Source organism: Python bivittatus, unplaced genomic scaffold, assembly GCF_059951505.1.
Source record: "Python bivittatus isolate LINGU-HERP-01145 unplaced genomic scaffold, Pbiv_v1 ctg000700_np1212, whole genome shotgun sequence".
Taxonomy (NCBI): domain Eukaryota; kingdom Metazoa; phylum Chordata; class Lepidosauria; order Squamata; family Pythonidae; genus Python; species Python bivittatus.
In genome coordinates, this window is record NW_028277098.1 from 50,328,277 (window position 1) to 50,347,611 (window position 19,335).

A 19,335-nucleotide genomic window follows, 5' to 3' on the forward strand; every position below is an offset into this window, starting at 1 on the left:
AAGTTCTTGTTTATATTCTCTGATGTTTTACCATGTTTGTGTGTGTGTGTATGTGTAAAAATTAAAAAAAAAAACCCTACGTTGGAAGCTGTGCTGCTTCAGAGGCCTGAGCTGTACTTAGTTTAGTGATGTATTTGCTACCTTTGCGTGTATAATGTAGTATCGTGCTGATTTTAAGTTGCAATTGATACAGAAGGTTTATTTCTAGAAGCTGTCAGAGGAGTAAAAAGGATGATTTTGTTATTAAATAAAGCCAAACTTCTGAGAATGCTATTCACTTTGAAATAATAGGAACAATCGTGCTTCTTTTTAACTAACACTTTTCTTTGTCTTTTCCAGGTGGGGGACAAACTGATAGCAAGGGATGCTGGACACCCACTCTATCCCTTCAATGAACCATATTAATTCATAGAGTTTACCAAGATGAGATGTAACTCCATTCAGGATTGCTACTGCCATCAATTATTAGATTTTTAAAAAGCCAAATAAAATTTTATATCTGTAGGATTTTATTTAATCTTGAAGAGTTAACAAAGGTTTTAGAGAAACAATAGTTTAACAATATAAATTGTGCAACCTCAGAAATTTTTGTAAGATCTTAAATAACACTTTTCTGCCACTTCTTTTAAACATTTGGGCCAAAATATTTGCTCAAATAGGAATAATAGGAATAAATGCAAGAAGTATTAAGTATGCTTTACATATTAAAATTTTGGATCTCCTGTCATAACTCCTAATAGTTATGTATAGATTTTGACAGCAGAGTTCTTGACTTTATCCCAATATGTATTTGGTAATACAGACCAGAAGAGTATGCTTAGTATTGCTGCTGCCTTTAGAGCTGAATGAAAATCATTTGCCACCTCAGCTTATATTTAACTAAATCAACTCTATCGCATAGTAGGATCACCTTCCAAACTAGAGATCTCTTACTCTCTGGGTTAGTATTACATTTGATTTTACATGCCACAAAATGGCTGCCATGGTGGGCATATCACAGAACACTAGAAAGCAAACTAGTAAGGTTCTAATCTGTTACTCACTCTGGTCTCCCACCTCAATTTCTTTTTTGTTTCTAGGCAAGCAGCAGATTTATAAATAAGAACTGTTTGCAGACCCTATCCCTCTTATTTTCTCAGAACACCTTTGGGATATATTACATTCTTGGAAATAAAGATCATGCTTGAGGTTGATGCTTCTCTTTGCAGTATGATGGCTTTCCTTTTTTTTTAATTAAAAGAATCTATAGATATAATATCAAGTCCCTGGCAGGGGGGCTAAGTCTATGATTAAGGGGGACTTGAACCAGTCCCAGTGCAGAACTTTAATTTTTCAAATGAAACTAAAGGGGGCACAAATAAATTTCTTTCTCTGTAGCTCTAATAGGAACATTCTTGACCTAATCATGTAGCTTAATTACATGTGCCATATCTTTAGCAAATCAGTAAAATCCAAAATATAATCCCAGTTCTCTTTGTAGCACTTGTTCTTAACAAATCATCAGTGTCAGATTTCTGATAGAGACACAGACATTTAAAAATCTATTTCTTCAGAAAATAAGAACAACTTTATTTATACAAGCAAATTCATTAGCTGCTATGAGTTTCAAACATCATCTATGTCAGCCTTCCTCAACTTTATGCTTTCCAGATGCATGGTTTTCTACTCACAGAATTTTTAGCAATGCTTACCCGGCTGGAGATCCAGATTGCACAAGACTGTTGCTAGTACGCCATTATTTAAACCTTATTAAGTGGAAGATTCATAGAACTGTAGAATTAGAAGGGACCACAAGAATCATTTAGTCCAGCCCACTACAATTAAACCATCCTTGAGAGGTAGCTGTCCAGCCTCTTTTAGAAAATTTCCAAAGATGGAGAACCCACAGTCTCTGCAAGTAGACTGTTCCATTGTTATTCAGATCTTACCATAAGTTTGAATTAAATGAAATTTAGGTAGCTGCAAGTTATACTTGTTATTTCTGGTCCAAGTTTCTGTGATCTTGGAAATTAGCTCTTGCACATTTTCTTTGTAGCTTCCCTTTATGTATCTTAACATGACTATCATCTCTCTCCAGTCTTCTTATTTTATTACTAAAATATATGTGCTTCATTCCATCCAGCTCTGAGCAACTTAAATATTAAAAAATAGCAAACAAAAAAGCATAATTTAAACCATTATAGCCCTATCCACCAGGGCAGGCCTTAATACTGTCTCTTGTAGCCACATTTTCACACACTAGGAAAGCATATCAGGAAGATGGTGGTCTATATATGTGAGGGCAAGTTAGAAGGAAATCATCCTTGAGAAGGTCCAATTATAGGATCCCTACAGGTGGAACTGCCTTGGAGCCACAGTTCTCAGCAGGCCTGATATTACTGGAAGTTCAGATTCATTTCAGAGCAGGCAGCTTTGAAGATAACCCAGCCCTGTTTCTACTTTTGTTAAAAAATGAAAGTGAATGTATGGAATAAAAAAAGGGGGGAAATATGCAAAAAACAATTAAGATGGTGACAATTTGCTTGTTATGTTTGGCATAAAATGAAACATTATGTTAAATGCGGCATTGAGGTATGTGTTAACACTTTGAAACATAACTTTCCATAAAAATGGGTTGGTTTGGATGTCTTGAGAGATCTAAACAACCTCACAAGAATTTCAGAATGTATTTGTACTTTGGAGTGAAGCTTCTCCCATTCTGTACAGATTTGTCCATTTCCTTCTCCTGAGCCAGAAATAGAAGAACCTGAAATATTAATACAGATATATTGAATTCAACATAAATACAACTCCATTTTAAGAAGAAAGAAATAAAAGAATTTAGAGTATATTGAAATAGTCAGTTTGGCGTACTGGTTAAGGCACCAGGCTAGAAACCAAGAGACTCTGAGTTCTAGTCCTTCCTTAGGCACAAAACCAGCTGGGTGACTTTGGGCCAGTCACTCTTTCTTAGCCCTAGGAAGGAGGCAGTAGCAAACCACTTCCAAAAATCTTGGCAAGAAAACTGAAGGGACTAGTCCAGGTAGTTGCAAGGAGTCAACACTGACTCGAAGGCACCATACTTACATACATGCACACTAAACTGCTAAAGACCTAACAAAAGATGAATCTTAATTGCTGTCTTGAGGGCAGAGATAAAAGAAATCGAAGCACAGCTCTCAAATGAGTGCATTTCATTGGTTTGGAATGATGCAAGGGAAAGCTTTCTCGTACATGCTTCAACAATGTACCTCTGAATGTGAAGGCATCTGCAAAAGGTTATATCCTGCTCATTTTAATGTCTGGGCAAATTTGTAGTGGCAGAGGTAAACTATAGAATGTACCTAATATCCAGATTTAAATCAATTTACAGCTTTAAAGCAGATACCCCTTAAATTGTGCCTGATTAGCATCCACTGCAGAACTTGCAACATAGGCATCATAAAAGCCTAACGTCTTCCAGTTTGCACCAATTAAGACTAGTGGAACTTTTATAGAAAGATCCATGAAGAGTGCATTGTAATGGTCAAATCATGATGTAACGAAGAAATGGATAACCCTTGTCAAATCTGACTAGCACAGAAATGCACAAGATATCACTGTGCAAACATGTTCTTTAGTGCACCTGCCACCCTGGAACTTATGATAACTGAATTTAAAGAGCACTCCAGTGGCTTAAGACCTACTCTTTCACGGGGAGTGAAATCTCATCCAAAACAGGCTGCCCCAAATCATTGTCTTCTCTGAATTGAATTTTAACTTGTTTTCCCTAATCCCACCCATTATGGAATTTAGGTAGTGTTCAAGAGTACTAATTGCTTCCTAGGAGAGGAGCTATAGAGTTAGGTGTCATCAGCATATTGACAGTATCTCTTCATGGTTCTATACAAATTAGAGATTAAACTTTATAGGGAACAAAATAGAATGTTATGGAACATAATTTAGCAATCAAGATATAAAATAGAAATTCCTCCATCACTACCTTCTGGGTGCAATCTCTCAGGGAAGCATGAAACAGCTCTGAAATAATGCCTCTAAGCCTGGCACCTCCCATGACCATTGACCTTAGTTACCAAAGGTTCTATGAAAAGTATTAGCATTGCACTCTTCTCATGTGATTCCCAGTACAGATCACTCACCAAAGCAGTCTGTCCTATATCCCCACCTGAAATAATGCAATTATCACTTTTCCAGAATGATACTGTGAAGCAAGTAAGTTGATATATCTGTTTTTTGTAATATTTTTGTTCTGTAGCTTTTGTGTCAGCGAAGTATCACTGTGAAAGGTTATTATGCTTATAATTAGAATTTAGGAATATAAAATTAATGAAGCTATAGCTTGTGTATTAATCTGCTTCAGTGTTTTTAGTAATCCTTTTTAAGCAATTAATCTTATAATAATAAATAAATGATCCTCCTTGTAGCAGAAAATTTGATTCTGAAGCCTCAGACTATTTACATTTTCCCTATAAACAATCATGTAATTAGGTTTAAGTCACAGATATATCTTAAGATTTGATAGCCACATAGAAGGATATAATTTCCATGCAGCTTGTAGATCCTTTTATTGGATTTTATTCTACAAAAGTATTTTATCTGGGTTGCAAACTATCATAGAGGCATTCCACTGAAAAACCAAACTTCAGAACTGATTTTTCACATTGAGCACTATTATTACATTGGCATGAGGCACTAAGACAAACATTGAGCAAAATTCTAGAATGAACATCTGTACAAAGACATTGGCCAAGTTCATATGACCCACTGAACCAATCTAACCAATCACGTTTTAGCCTAGAGTGTGAACCTAGCCTGTATGGTTTTAAAAAGTATTCCAGCTCTGTTGTACTATATTGCTTCTAAGGTCCTTGTACCATCAAGTCAATGGTGACTCTTAGTGACCACACTGATAGATTTTGTCTATGACAATCTGTCCTTAACCTGGTCGTTCAGGTCTTCCGATAGTACACCCATCACCACTGTAACTGAGGCCATCCATCTTGCAGCTGGTTGTCTTCTGTTTACTTCCATGATATAAATACATTCCAGTTATTCTACATAGGTCAGATACAATGGTCAAAGCCAAATTCACACACTGTACCAGGTCATAGTTTATTTGACCATACTTTTTGAATAAGCCACAATGGGCTAAGCCAAATGAATCAAAACACTTTATGACTTAACATGATGTGTAAACCCAGCTAGCAGTTTTAATGATTGATCACACCATGCATACCTTGTTGCTGCTTATGTATGTGGTTTTTGAGCTGGATTTTTTACATTGTGCTATGTGGTTGGCTAATTTGTGTAGTGTGTGAACTCTGAACAGGTTCATATATTCTGCAGACTATAGCGTTTAGATTAATTCAGTAGACAATGATTCTTTAAATTAAGGATTAGAATGATGTGTAAACAGCCTACAGATTACTGCCCCCCCCCAAATACAGTACTTTTATTTTTCCCGAGGAAGATTTCATAGTGAACAGAATGGTGTGCACATAGTTGCATCATTTCATAGTTGATCAAGACTTTTCCTCTCCCTCTGGTCATCTCTGTGTGAGAGGAGGATCAGGTGAGCCCCACCTCACACTAGTGCCCCTTTACCTGTACCCACTGGGAGCACCTATTCGCGTACATAGTTTTTTATGGAGATTATTTCGGGATAGACCAGTTGATCCAAGTCAAAGCAACAAGGTAAGGCGAAGCGAAAGCCCGGGAAACTAGAGATTCTGAGGCAGATAAATATCTTGCACGTTTATTTTTGTAATCCTTCCAGATCCGTTCTAAGGCATGCAACCCACAAAGACTGTTCTCGAGATTGCATTTTCCACCACGCTGAGATAGTGAGCTTTATTTACTCCGATTCCTGGACTACCTTTCCCAAAATACCAATCGCATCGCAGAGGGAACCTCACGGTTCTACTACAATGGTAGCTATTAATGTCACTCGTCGGGAGACTACCATTCCTTTACCTTGGAGGCGCCTTCCGACTCGTCGAAAGCCCTTTGCGGCGACCACAAAGTATTCTGGGAAACGTAGTTCCTTCTCCGTGAGAGCGTGCTTCGCGCCGCTGGGGCGTGTCCTCAGGAGCTATATAAGCATCTGGAGGGGCGGTGGGCTGCATTTGTCTGCTGCTTCGCTTTTGATTTTCTGTGGCGGGTTGCTGGTTACCGTCGCCTTCTAAGGTACAAGGGGCTTGAGTCATGATTTCTTTCTTCTGGAGCGGAATAAGCAGGAAGGGGGAGTTGAACTGTGGGTTCGTGCAATGAGGGGGCGGCAGCGGCCGCGATACGAAGATACCTCCTCGGAGGCTTCGAGCGTTGTTTATTCTCCGGGTAGTAATCTGCGATGTGCGGATACTATTGTAAAATTTTCGGTCTGGATTTTTTCCTATAATTCCTTTCTCTGCAACGGCACCCATTCCCCCCTCCCCCTTGAGGGGGCTCGTACGTGCCGTCCTCTCGGCGTGAAGGAGGCGGCGGTTCTCCTTAAAAACCGAGACACCACGTGATCTGGCTGGAGTTTATGCCGCCATTTTTAATGGCTATTAATCTGGCGCGCGCCAAAGCGCGGAAGGGGGGGTGGAGAAGGAAGGAAATGAGTCACGTGGTCAGCAGTCTTGGCCCATCAAAAGCGGCCGTTGAGATTTGGCGCCGAAAGAGCTGACAGAGGGGAGGTGAAAGGGTGGTCCATTGTCTCTTCAGCTAATAGGCTCCCTTCCGTGGGAAGTGTGACGCTCCCTCTTGGTTAGCAGTAACGGCTTTATTTACGATGTGACCGCATAAGCATGTGTGAGAAACCTGAGTTATTGATATTGATGCCAGTCTGATGCCTCTTGACCCATTGGGTGTATTGTAGGACCTGACTTTTACTCTGGCTGCTGTATTTATTGCCTGGTTCTTGCCTAGTTGGGAGGCCTGACCGCTTACGGTTTCGCTTCAGGACAGGAAATGAAACGTCCTTGAGAAACTAAAGCTTGAAATGCTGTTTTGTAGAATACTTTTTTTGTTCAGTTGTTCCAGTAATTAGCTAGCCACATGCCTGTATAGGTATTTCAGAGGACTATATGCTTTCTTCCTTGCTAGAACTTGTCATAGTTAAAGCTATGGGAAATAGCAAATTGTAGTTATCCATACTGCTTTTTTTGTCACTAGAATATATATCAAATGTTTCCTATGTATAGAAATCCTATTTTAAGGTTCTTTTAAACCACTTGTGAGTTTTTAATTTTTACCCATAACAATTTAATGCTTTCTGGGCAATGAAGAAGCTAATGATTTACAACTGCATGACTCCTTAAGAAAAGTAGTCAACTTATTTGAAGTAGCAAGTTATAGCAAATAATGTACTGGTGATAGCCAAAATACTTAAATAGTAAGCATTTATTACATTTTCATGTTCCAAGTGCCCTCTGGCTGAACTTTGAAAACTGTTCCTAGCTTGTCTAACTTGCATTTTCAGTTTCAGGATGACAGAAGAAGGTTCTGCTCCCTCTACTTCTGCTGACAAAACAGAGAGGTAAGAAATCAATTGGATAAAAAAGCAAACCTGTGTGAGACAGAGTAATGAATTAACTGAGGTCTTTACTACCAAAAGCTGATGAAGATGACATAAGATCAGATTTTGAGCATTTGTGGTACTGCTGATTTTAGAGCTTATGTGGTATGGTAAATTTTTCTGTGGAAAATGTTTAGTGAGATAAGCTGGTAGATATATTATTGGGCCAAGCCTAGTAAGCATAAAATGTGGCATAAATTGGCAATTCTGTCTATATTTATTGGCTGTTCAACTATTGACTTGGTTATATGTAGAGCATGCCAAAAAAATCATATTCTGGGCAATACCAAGTATTTTTTCATGCTTTCAGTATCGATGTGGATGGAGAAGCCAAGAGACTACTCGGCTTAGGACAGAAGAATCTGGTAATGGGAGATATTCCATCTGCTGTTAATGCATTTCAGGAAGCTGCTAGCCTTTTGTAAGTATTTAGAGCATTTTTAAAATCTGCTTTTAAAAGGGAGTAGCATTTTGAAGATTTGAGATTATAATTAATGGTGGCAAATGTTAGGTAGTGTTTATCTGACTGTAATTTCATAGATATATTTTTAATATTTGAACACTTATTTTAGTCTTTTCTGATGTACCTTACTTTTGATGTGCTTTACATAGTTTTAAGCTGTATCAAGAAGTTATAATGGCAAACAACCAGGAGAGGTTTTTTATTCTCTGTTGGGCTACAGTAATGATCTTTTACCATGGTTTTCACATTCCACTTCAGTCAAGCTTTAACAAAAGCTTTATGTAGTCAAGACTAATGGGTTGATAGTCAAATAGCAAATCATTTATCTAGTACAAGTCTAATTTACTCAGGCCTCTGCTGTCTTTTTTTTACTGTGTGTTAGATTGATATTTTTTTATCTACATGGCAATATGCTTCAACATTCAGTAGTTTGAAAAATATGTTAAGTTAATTTGAAATTGCTTATCCCTTAATACTGTTTAAGTTCAGTTAGTTGAAATATTTCTCAAAAGAGATGGGGAGAGTTGATCTCTAATTTTCCTTTAGGGGCAAGAAGTATGGTGAAACAGCAAATGAGTGTGCTGAAGCTTTCTTTTTCTATGGAAAATCACTTTTGGAGTTGGCAAGGTAAGTTGATATATCCTATCACTTGGTCAAGTGAACCTCAGTATATTCACTTAAGATTTAACCAGTCAGTACTTCATATAATTCTACTTATTATTGCTACTAAGCATATGTACTCTAGTTTTTCTGTGTGCCAGGCTATTTCTATGCCATTTTGTTTTCTAAGGAAGGTCCCAAAATCACTAACCTAATTTATCACGCATTAATGGTGTTAAAAATGTAAACTAGTTAGTATATAATTGATAACCCCAATATCTAAAGTACTGCCAGTTGCTTGTGTTATGATGTTTTTGTAAATGGATATAATTTATCTTAAAGAATTTTGTAAAGATTTGCTGTTACTATTTAATATAAATCTTCCAACAAGTCTCAAAAAGAGACCAGAATAAACAGAGTTCTCAGTATAGCTGCTGTACTATATTTTATTACTGAACATGTGTTACCAGATCTACTAGTTTTTCCTAGTCCTAGGTCCAGTGTAGAAATCTAAACATTTGTGAACAGTGCACTTATCCTTCTATTAAGGGTTGGCAAATTATGTTATTTGTTTGGAGTTGGTAAATCTTGGACACCTCCATTTCAAGCTATTCTTTTCAATGAGCCATATATTTACTTTTCAAAGTAAAACTGTCCAACATGAGAGAATGGGCCATTTATGGTGTTATGCTATATCATTGGCATTTTTTAATTCTTTAGAGTGTTCCTGGTTTAGACGTGTAATTTATTAGATCTTGAGCACTAAACTACCAGAGTGAAATATTAAGTAGTTTCCATTAAACAGTGATTAGTGAGACATTAGTATATAGTCATTGTCTCACACATGGCCTGGAAGTCATTTCACCAATTAAATAATGTTGTTCTCCTAGAATGGAAAATGGGGTGCTGGGAAATGCTTTGGAAGGAGTGCAGGTGGAAGAGGAAGAAGAAAAAACAGAAGACTCAATGGTAGAAAGCGCTGATAATATAGATGGTATGTAGAGCTGTCTTAATGCATTAGAGAGATGCCAAGCTGTATGTATTCTGAATGAAAATGAGGCATGAATTGGGGTGGTTCACCTTAAACAACACAAATTGTAAAATTTAAAGTTACAGTGATTTAGTAAGGTCGCTTAAATAATTGCAGCATTTTAAAAAAGTTTGCTAAATTAACGCTTCTATTAAATTGAAGCTTAATGTGGAATCCTGCCACTAGTTTTTCATGGGGGTTGGGCACCTATTTTTTTTTTCTTGATGAAATCCTGGATTTATATACTTGTTTCAGAAATTATTGGAAATAAACCTTAAAAGTTTTGTGAATAAAGCAAATAAAAATTCCAAGACCTGGGCTTGCAACCAACTCATGTATGGTGCAGGACTGTCTAGTCTTATTATATAAGATTTGATGTATAAATTTTGTTGGAACCATAAACAAAATTCACTACAGAGTGAATAATTGCCTTTCAAATTTGCTTTTAGCCCCTCAGTTTGTAGTAGCTTCCCCTGCAATGTTTGATGTCTCAGTTAAAAGAAGCTTGGCATCTCTTGCTTGGCTGTTAACTCTTGCTAGCATACAACTCATTGCTTAAGCTCAACTGCTTGCAGTCCATAAATGTTACAGAGACACTTGTTCTCACGTTAAAAATTATTTGGTATCTTGGCAGTAAGGTGTTAGTGGGACATAGGGTGGGATGTGAAGATCATGAATGCTTATCACTAAATTCGAAGATTTCTTTGTGCTTGATCTTCATGTAGAAGAAGCAAGGGAGGAATTAAGAGAGCAGGTATATAATGCCATGGGGGAAAACGAATCAAGAAAAACTTCAGAAGACTCTCTGGTAGAAACTAGAGTGCCAGTGAAAAATAAAGATGCAGAAATGGAAGAAGTTAGAGAAGAAAAAGCAGCTGTGAATATAGAAGACAACAGTTTTGGAGAAAAAGAATCAACAACCAAGCAAGTAGAAGGTGTGCAAGAAAAACAGGTCAGTGAAATAACTGTTGAAGATTCACTAGAAGATAGTGCTGCTGCAGAAGAAAAGCCAGAAGAGATAGCTGGTGGAAAAAAGCCAGCAGTAGCAGAAGCAGCCCAGGAAGACATTGCACTTAAGAAAGCATTGGTTGTAGATAAGGCTCCTGGGGAAGAAAAACTAATAGTAGAAGAGGCTGCAGAAGCAGCTGGGGGAGAGACTATACAGAAACAAGCAGCTGCAGAAGAAAAATTAGATTTGCAAAAGGTGGAAGAGAAGGCAGAAAAGCTTGTAGTTATGGCTGGTGAAAAGCACACAGATGCAAAGCTAGAAAATTCGATAGTAGAGACATTAGCAAAAACTTCAGGTGAGATACTAGAAGAAAAACAGTTGGTGTCTGCTGTTGATAAAGTAGAATGGCAGGCAGAACAGACAGCTACAGCTATTGTTGAAGAAACAGACATTATTGCTGGACAAGAAACTCTGGATTTGAAAGAAGAAAAATTGAAAGAACCTGTGGCTTCAGGAGAAGTGTTACCTACAGCTCCAAATGAAATTACTTCTGGGGATGTTGAACAGTCATGTGAAATAGAAATTGAAGAAAAAGCTGAAGCTGCTGCTAAGGTAGAAAAGGAGGAAGAAAAGGATCACGAGATGGGAGAGGGCGAAGGTAACAGGGATAGAAAATACTTGTGGGTGGATTTTGTTAGAGTGCTAACCCAAGTAAAACTAGAATCCATTCAGAATTCTCTCTACCTTGAATGAGGGAAGGAATGTAGCTAAGGAGCAGTTTAAGAGTGGAAGGAATAGTATAATTCCTCCCACTCCCTTTTTACCCCCAAACAGTTATCTGATGGACATAGTAAAACTATTGGCTGATTGGGAACTGTTGTTAGCATAAGTAAATCTAAAAAGCAGTGGCTATTAGAGAATGCTGAATGGATGTTTATTGCATGCTCTGATATCGCAAGATTAACTCAAAACAATTAAAAACATAGCTTGCTTCCTGTCATTGTATACCCAAGGAGTAGGATTCACCAAAGTACTGTTACATTACAATGCCAAGGTTATGGATCTGTGCTAAAAATATAACAATTTGTTATATCTAGAAATATAACAGTGCAACTAGCAAATTAATAACTTTCATGTTGTACTTGTTTTCTTTTGGTGTTGCTGCTATCTTATATGATTTTGAAAATTTATATGTACAGTTTTTAAGCAGTGAAATGTTTTAATAATTGCAGCTATTTGCAAAATATAATTGAGAAATATTAAAAGGGCATGTCAGCGTAATATTTCAGACCTTGTTGAAACTTCAGATTGTACCTCCTGTATTTTTTTTAGAAAGATTGTATTTAGTTAAGAACCAGTCAGTTACAGAAAGACACTGTTTACTTGCTCTGTAAACAGCATATTTTCTCAAGAATTGCAGAGTAACTATCTTGATCTATCCCACCTTACGTTTTTGAGGAATGGTATCCATTGTAAACAGTCCTTTCTAGAGAAGCTGACCAATGCATTGAACTATTCTAAAAATTAATTTTTATTTAGCAAGATTAGTTTAATGGTTTGAAGCATTACTATTTGCAAAGAAATTATATTCCTTAATGGGTTTAGGGCCTTTCCATTATGGCAGTATAAAATAGAAAGAAATTTCAGAGTCATGTACCTTTAAGTGTTTTCAATTTGTGTGTCAGAAATTCTTGTATGAATAGAAATTACAGTACTTTGGTAAGAAAAAGTGGAAGTATTCAAATTGAATCTTTAGTCTGCAGATATTAAAATTAAATATGAATGTTTCATAACCCACAGGCTTTGTCTTGACAGTTATAAAACTGAATAGCATCCACTTGGAGATTAGAAATATTGTTAAGTAATGAAGCTGCAAGAATAGCAGCATTCAGTAAAATAAAGAGCCAAGTAAATAGCATGCCACTAGTGTATATGAACAGGAAACTCCTCTTACAGAGACAGAAGGGTCAGAAGAAGAAGATAAAACTGAAGAGGACAAAGAGAATTATTCTACAGCTGAAGAAAAGGTGAAGTATAAATCAGTATTCAGATCTATTAAAAGATGATGTAATGTTTATCAGTGTTACTGCAGGAAAAAATGTATGTCCTATTAGTAGATTACAGATAGCTGCTTCTCTTCCATCTGTATGGTAAATGTTTTTTAAAATACCATTTTCTGGTTCTGTGGAAAAGATAATCTCTGTTCTAGAGCTCTGAAATCTCTCCTTAATGGGTGTTTATTCCTATGAGGGTAGAAGAAAGTATATCACTTTCAGGGGACTCTGTGCCAGAGTCCAATACTTATGTCTGCTGTTAAGGGATAGGAAATTGATACTATCTAATATGAGTGTTTTAAATTATATTGCTTCAGGAGAGTGAAGAAGATGAAGTTGGAAACTTAGAACTGGCTTGGGATATGTTAGAATTGGCAAAAGTAATATATAAAAGGTATGTCTTAGAGTTCTAATAAAATAATATCCTTAACTATATTACTGATGAATGTTTTTACAATGTACTCTTTTTTGGTCTAGGCAGGACACTAAAGAAGCACAGCTCCATGCTGCTCAGGCTCATCTAAAACTAGGAGAAGTTAGCATTGAATCTGGTAATTGACTTAAAGCTGCCCAGGCACGCTGTTTCTAGTGGATTTTGCATGTTGTGACTGTACACAGTGTGTCTGTTATGAATTAGACTATCAACATTTCAGTCATATTTGCACATTAAAATTGTATAAAATTGATCAAATTAGCATAAACTGAAGTATTTCATATAGTTTTGACAAGTTTGAAATGCTTTTATGTATCCTATGAATTGACAGTTGGATTGTTTGTTTTTTTATTGTGATCTAATACAGGGCTCTTTGCTTCCTAAATCACATTTTTATACCTGGCATTTTTTCACTGTACTGGCACTTAATCTTAATTAGTAAAACTGATATGATGGCTGAAGAAGAGAAAAATGATGACCTAGGGATACATTCTTAGCTATTATTTTCCTGATTTGCAAAACCATAATTTTACTCCTGAACTGAGTCTCTCTATGAAAGACTACCTGTATTAAATGTATATGTTACAATTCCTTTCCAAAATGAATGTGAATATTTTTCTATACTGTTTTAGAATTGAGTCTCTCTACTTTTGGGAGAATGTTTGTCATGATTTTCTGATGTCTTCTGCAGAAAACTACATGCAAGCTATAGAAGAGTTCCATTCCTGCTTGGCTCTTCAGCAGAAGTATTTAGAAGCCCATGACCGTTTGCTTGCAGAGACTCACTACCATCTTGGGTTGGCCTATCACTACAACAATCAATATGAGGAAGCAGTGCTGCAGTTCAGTAAATCAATGGAAGTAATTGACAAAAGAATGGGTAAGTCAAAGTACCGATGTTCTGCATCCTTTTAATTATAGGCATACAGTGGAACCTCGACTTACGAATTTAATCCGTTCTGTGACTCTGGTTGCAACTTGAATTGGTCGCAACACGAGGCAAATTTTCCCATAAGGTTCAATGTAATTATTGTTAATCCGTTCCGGTGTCCACGGACCACGCGTCAGGTGCGGGAAAATGGCCGCAGACCACGCGTCGGGCGCGGGAAAATGGCCGCGGACCACGCGGCACGGGCGCGGGAAAATGGCCGCGGACCACGCGGCACGGGCGCGGGAAAAGGCTGCGGATCCGGTTCGTAAGTCAAGGCGAGTTCGCAAGTCGAGGTAATTTTTGGGGCCGGAGCTGGTCGTATCTCGAAAAATTCGTAAGTAGGGGTGTTCGTAACTAGAGGTACCACTGTACTTTGGAGATATTGTGGGTTCAGGTCCAAACCACCGTAATAAAGCAAATATTTCAGTAAAGCGAGTTGTGAATTTTTTGGTTTCCCAGTGCATATAAAAGTTATGTTTACACTATAATGTAGTCCATTAAGTGTGAAATAGCATGTCTAAAAAAATGTATGTACCTTAATTAAAAAATTTCTTAAAATAAGACAATGAAGTTTGCCACATCAATTGACTTCTTTTCACAAAAGATTTCTGTGTAGCATCCAGTGCTGTTTGATAAACATAATATCTGCAAAGCGCAATAAAATGAAGCACAGTAAAATGAGGTATGCCTGCATGTACCTCCATTTTTTGCGCTGTCTGCTCCAAGTTTCAAATTAGCATTAGTTGTAATTTGCCAACTGGAACCTGATACGTTAGTGTACTTGGGAATAAATAATTTTATTTAGCTTCCTTGGACAACTTCCACAATTTTTGGTTTTGGGGGGAAGGAGAGGATTTTAGAGAAGTGGGCTTTCAGCTACAGAAGATTCTAGAAATGAGTTATCTAGATCTGTTCCAGTCCAGATTTACACCTGAATAGGGGACAAACATCTTTGCTCTGGTGTATGATATGAGTTGGGACTTGAAGAGAGGGAAATTGTCCCTCAGGCTCCTATTGGACCTCTCACCAACATTCACTCCTATAAACCATGGTGTCCTATGTACAGTTTGGGAGTTGGAGGCACTTTGAAAGTGGTTTTGCTCTTTCCTGAGTGAGTGGTTCAAGTCAGTATCTGGGGAAGGGAACAGTTGACCTATTGGTTACTTCAGTATAGGTTGACACAGGACTTTGCTCCCATCTCCTGCTAATCAGTATCTATGTGAAATTGTTGAGGGAAGCCATCTAACAATTCTGAGGTATCTTCAGTGTCTTGGTACATAGTTGCACATCACCACTGTGAAGTTCTTGACCTGATGTCTGGAGTCTGAGGGACTGGATAGACCAGAACAAGTTTAAATTTCAGCAAGTTTGGTCCGGGATATGGTTACTCTTTCCCTGACTGGGCAAGTCCATGTCTTAGGAGTCTTCCTAGTCTGTACTCCTAATTGAACAGCAGTGGAAGCTGTGGCCAGGAAGAAGGTTTTGTCCAGCTTCAGTTGGTGAGCCAGTTGCAGGCCAGTAGTGACCTATGCTGTTATGCTATGAGTTTAGCTTACTGCGACACATTTCTTCAAAGATGACTCCAACTGTACTCAGTCCCAAATGCAGTGTCCCAATTTCTAATGGGGAGAAGCAGCTTTAGCAATATGACCTCTGGATTTTGGTTCCTATGATGGTTACCAATAGCTTTACAGCTCCAATTCAAAGGGTTGGTTTTGACCTGTAATTCCCTGCATGACATAATTCCCATATAGCTACAGAATTGTCTCTCACATTCAAACTTAGCCCATTGTGTGTGCTGATCCTAAAGGGTTGCTGAGCATCCCCAACCTGTGTGAATTAGGACAATGAATACATTCTTAGTGGCAGTCCCCATACTTTGGAACACATTGCTACCTGAGGTTCAAGAACCCCCACTCTGCTTAACTTTCACAAGGCCATTGAAGCTGTGATTTATGAACAGGATTCTGATGCAGATGTTGGGTCTGGACCTGAATTTTGTTCACAGCAGTTCTTTAGTGGATAGTTGCATTTAGGTTGATTTTACCTTATTATAAGTTGCCTGGACAGAGATGGATTAAGACTAGTTTGATTACCAGAACTGCCCTGTGAACCATAAAGCAAGCTCAGAGTAATTTTGTTGTGATTATTGAAATAGTTGAGAGCCATAAATATTTGAGGTTTTTTGTTTTGTTTTTTATTTTTACAAAAGATCAAAGATCTTATAGACCTAAACTGGCTTTTTGCCTTGTCTTGAGCCTACATTTGCTTTAAAGATTTGGGTTTTCATTATGAAGCTGTTTTAAAAGGGTCAGTGGGTCAGTTGACAGAAAATTGAACAGTTGCTACTCTCTGATTTTGTTTTTTGGAGGGTTTTTGTGTTTTCTTATTCTGTACCATGTGATGACAAGGCCAAATCGAATGAGTTGTTTCCACAGAGAGTACTAATGGCTTCTATATCGTCACCTTTTTTCAGTTATGTTGACTGAGCGACTAAAAGCAAAGGGAGAGGGACCAGCTGAGGATGAAAAAGAAATAGAGGAACTCAAGGGACTGCTTCCTGAAATCAAAGAAAAGATAGAGGACTCAAAAGAGTCTCAAAACAGTGCAAGTGTGACTGAACTGGCTCTCAAAGCAACTCTAGTGAGTTACATTGTTGTTTCTGTTGAAATAAACAGATTTCAAAATGTTTGTATCAAGGCAAAATAAAAAAAGTATGTGCCTGCATGCTGTACTTTATTATGAAAAGTGATTAATAGGTCTGAAACCTAAAATCTGAGCAGAATATCATTTAACATGACAAAGTGATATATCATTGGTTTTATTGTGGATCTTGACATTTGAACACATTAGGAGGTAGCAATGTTTCTGTGGGTTTTCTGTTTTTATAAATGTCACTTAGAACAAGATTAGTTTGTTAAAACTGAAGGTTTACAAATTAAACTTTTAAATGAGCATGCGTTATTGGTTCTTAAAACTATTCAGATGTTCAATTAAGTCAAGAGTAGATTTCAGAAAAACATGTTTGTCCTAATCTATGTATTTTCTGGAGTTTCAGTAGTTAGAGGGTTTCTAATAGTTTATACAATGAAGGATTTCTTTCTTTCCAGGTTGGTGGATCTTCCAGCTTTTCACAAGGATGTGAAAGTAGTGCAACTTCAACAGTAAGTGACACTATCAAAAGCAAGCAGCTTTATGCTACTGTAGTATAATATTTAATAGAAACTTTCTTCCATTTCTGCAATAGATTCCAGTTGGGCACACAACTGATGGAGCTACAGACATCTCCCATCTTGTTAGGAAAAAGGTGCGTGTTCTACTAATAAATACAGTTCTCACTGGCTTGTAGTAGTTAATCCTGCAGTTAAAAGGTTAAATCACATTGTTTCTACAAATGTTATATATCCTCCATAAAATCCTTTCCACTGGGAGCCAATCAGTCTGGAAACCATCTAGTTTCCTTGATAGCCTTGGTGGTTTTGTGCTGTGCAGCACCCACCTTCTTAACCCTGGTTTAATTTCAAAACTTAATTGTGTGGGTTCAACAGGTGCTTCCACTTGACTGTGTTAAGGACCTGCAAAAATGCCCATGATAGTTGTTCAGAGTACAAAGGTGACATAACATCCATAGAAACTGAACTTCACAGCCAAACAGCCAGGCTGAACTGGGTTCCCTTATTTCAAGTGGAAATGGAGAACTACTCAGTACTATAGCCAATCTGAAATAAGCCAAGCATAGTCTGCTCAGCTGTATTTATATCTTGGAGTCCCTGGTGTTCTCTGAGCTTGGTAGTTTGCTTGCAGATGTTTCATTACCCAACTAGGTAACATCAGTGCTAGTCATAATACCAAGGACTCCAAGTTCAACCCTGAGCTATATATATTCTTTTCTATCGTATTTGTATCTTAGGGCTACTGTATGAGTTGCTGAGCAATATTTCAATAGTATCCTTTAAATCAAATAATTGTTATTTTGAATTCCCAATCTAATGTTAGAATTCTGGTCCTAAATTTGATCTTTAGAATAATATGCAGGCTGCTAATTAGCCTTTTTAATTTTCAAACAGCTGAAGAGGACCAAATAGACATTGCACACTGTAATCCTGCTCAATTTAAAACAGCACTTGCTACTTAATAGGCTATCCATAATTACACTAAATATTCTTTATTAAGATTCACATGTAAAGTTGTACTTGATGAAGACTAAACAATTTTGTCTTCAGAGGAAACCAGAGGAAGAAACTCAACAGGGAGACAATGAAGCTAAGAAATCTAAATCAGAACCGGCTGTCAATGGTGGTGGTGATGCAGCCCCCAGAGGAAATGAAGTTGGAGAGAAAATGGAACAGGAGGTGGGCAGTTCAGTCAGGAGTCATATAAATTGAAATAATAACTAGAAATGCTCTTCCTTTCCCAGGTACCTTTTTCTTGCCTATGTTTAATTGCCTGCTGGTTTTCTCCCAAACTTCTTGAAGCTGGGAATATATCCATGTTAAAACACATGTTAATATATGTATTGGACCTAAACTAAAAGTCTAACTTGATAATATAGCATTACATACTTCTGGATAACTGCGTACAGTTTATTCATGCTTTGAAATAGTGATCTTATTTAAGTACTATTATGTAAGAAACTTATATCTGGTTATTTAATCACTATCAGAGTTTAATTGCTTCTGTCAAGATGAGCATTAAGTGATAGTCTTATTAAACTGTACTGAATCCTTTGGTAATGCATTAATTAATTAGCCTTGTAAAAGGAATATATTAACTAAACTTTTTTTTTTCTTTTTAGACAGGGGGAAGACCACAGGTTGAAACTGTTCAAAGTACTGTATGATAGTTCTTTAATATTGGACATGCTCCCTCCCAAGGATTATGGGTTTTGTATATAATGTATTTTTTCACTTTTTGGCAACTTTTTGTATTCAATAAAGATTGTACTCAAACAATATTGTCATTTTAAGATGTGCAAAATTAAATCTTAAATCTATTAAGTTAGTGTTCTGGCTTCAAAATTTGGATGCCTTCCTTACATGCAGTCAACAGTGTAGCTAGATACTTATTGTCTGGCTCTTTACCAGTTAAAACAGAAGTACTGCTGCATTTCACCACTGTGGTACAGTCAGTTTCTCAAGACTAAAGTGGGGAAAGATAGGAAATGAAATACTTTCAGAAAAGTTGTAAGTATGTTTTTAAAACTGTATGGTCTGAAATGTGCGGCTTCTGTTTCATTTTGAAATTGTAACTGAAATTTCAGAGAGATGAAATGACAAGATTAGAACTGCAGTGCGAAAAACCCAGTTAAGACAGCCTAGGGAAGCATAAGACAACTGAC

General features: G+C 37.2%; 2 protein-coding genes across 5 annotated transcripts in view; both read left to right on the forward strand.

Annotated features, from left to right (window-relative positions):
• Positions 1–1,193, forward strand: part of AKR1A1 (aldo-keto reductase family 1 member A1) — a 34,276-nt gene extending 33,083 nt beyond the window's left edge. For all 4 annotated transcript variants that reach the window (XM_088154556.1, XM_088154554.1, XM_088154555.1 and 1 more), the window contains one exon: positions 340–1,193. In XM_088154556.1, the coding sequence (XP_088010682.1) occupies positions 340–405 (66 nt within the window). In that variant the 3' untranslated portion in view covers positions 406–1,193. The remainder of the gene's footprint in view (positions 1–339) is intronic.
• A 4,848-nt stretch (positions 1,194–6,041) lies between these two features.
• Positions 6,042–18,949, forward strand: NASP (nuclear autoantigenic sperm protein). Its single transcript, XM_007440964.4, has 15 exons — positions 6,042–6,165; positions 7,442–7,498; positions 7,848–7,958; positions 8,547–8,627; positions 9,491–9,594; positions 10,356–11,237; positions 12,536–12,606; positions 12,951–13,027; positions 13,111–13,184; positions 13,758–13,946; positions 16,474–16,640; positions 17,108–17,161; positions 17,245–17,304; positions 18,221–18,349; positions 18,793–18,949. The coding sequence occupies exons 2-15, from the start codon at positions 7,449–7,451 to the stop codon at positions 18,835–18,837; spliced, it is 2,094 nt and encodes a 697-aa protein (XP_007441026.1). The 5' UTR covers positions 6,042–6,165; positions 7,442–7,448; the 3' UTR covers positions 18,838–18,949.
• Positions 18,950–19,335: the final 386 nt, after the last annotated feature.

Coding starts and splice junctions, on each gene's coding strand:
- NASP (XM_007440964.4), top strand. CDS start 7,449: ATGACAGAAGAAGGTTCTGCTCCCTCTACTTCTGCTGACAAAACAGAG. Junction 8,628..9,490: donor TCACTTTTGGAGTTGGCAAG/GTAAGTTGATAT, acceptor TTGTTCTCCTAG/AATGGAAAATGGGGTGCTGG. Junction 13,185..13,757: donor AGAAGTTAGCATTGAATCTG/GTAATTGACTTA, acceptor TGTCTTCTGCAG/AAAACTACATGCAAGCTATA.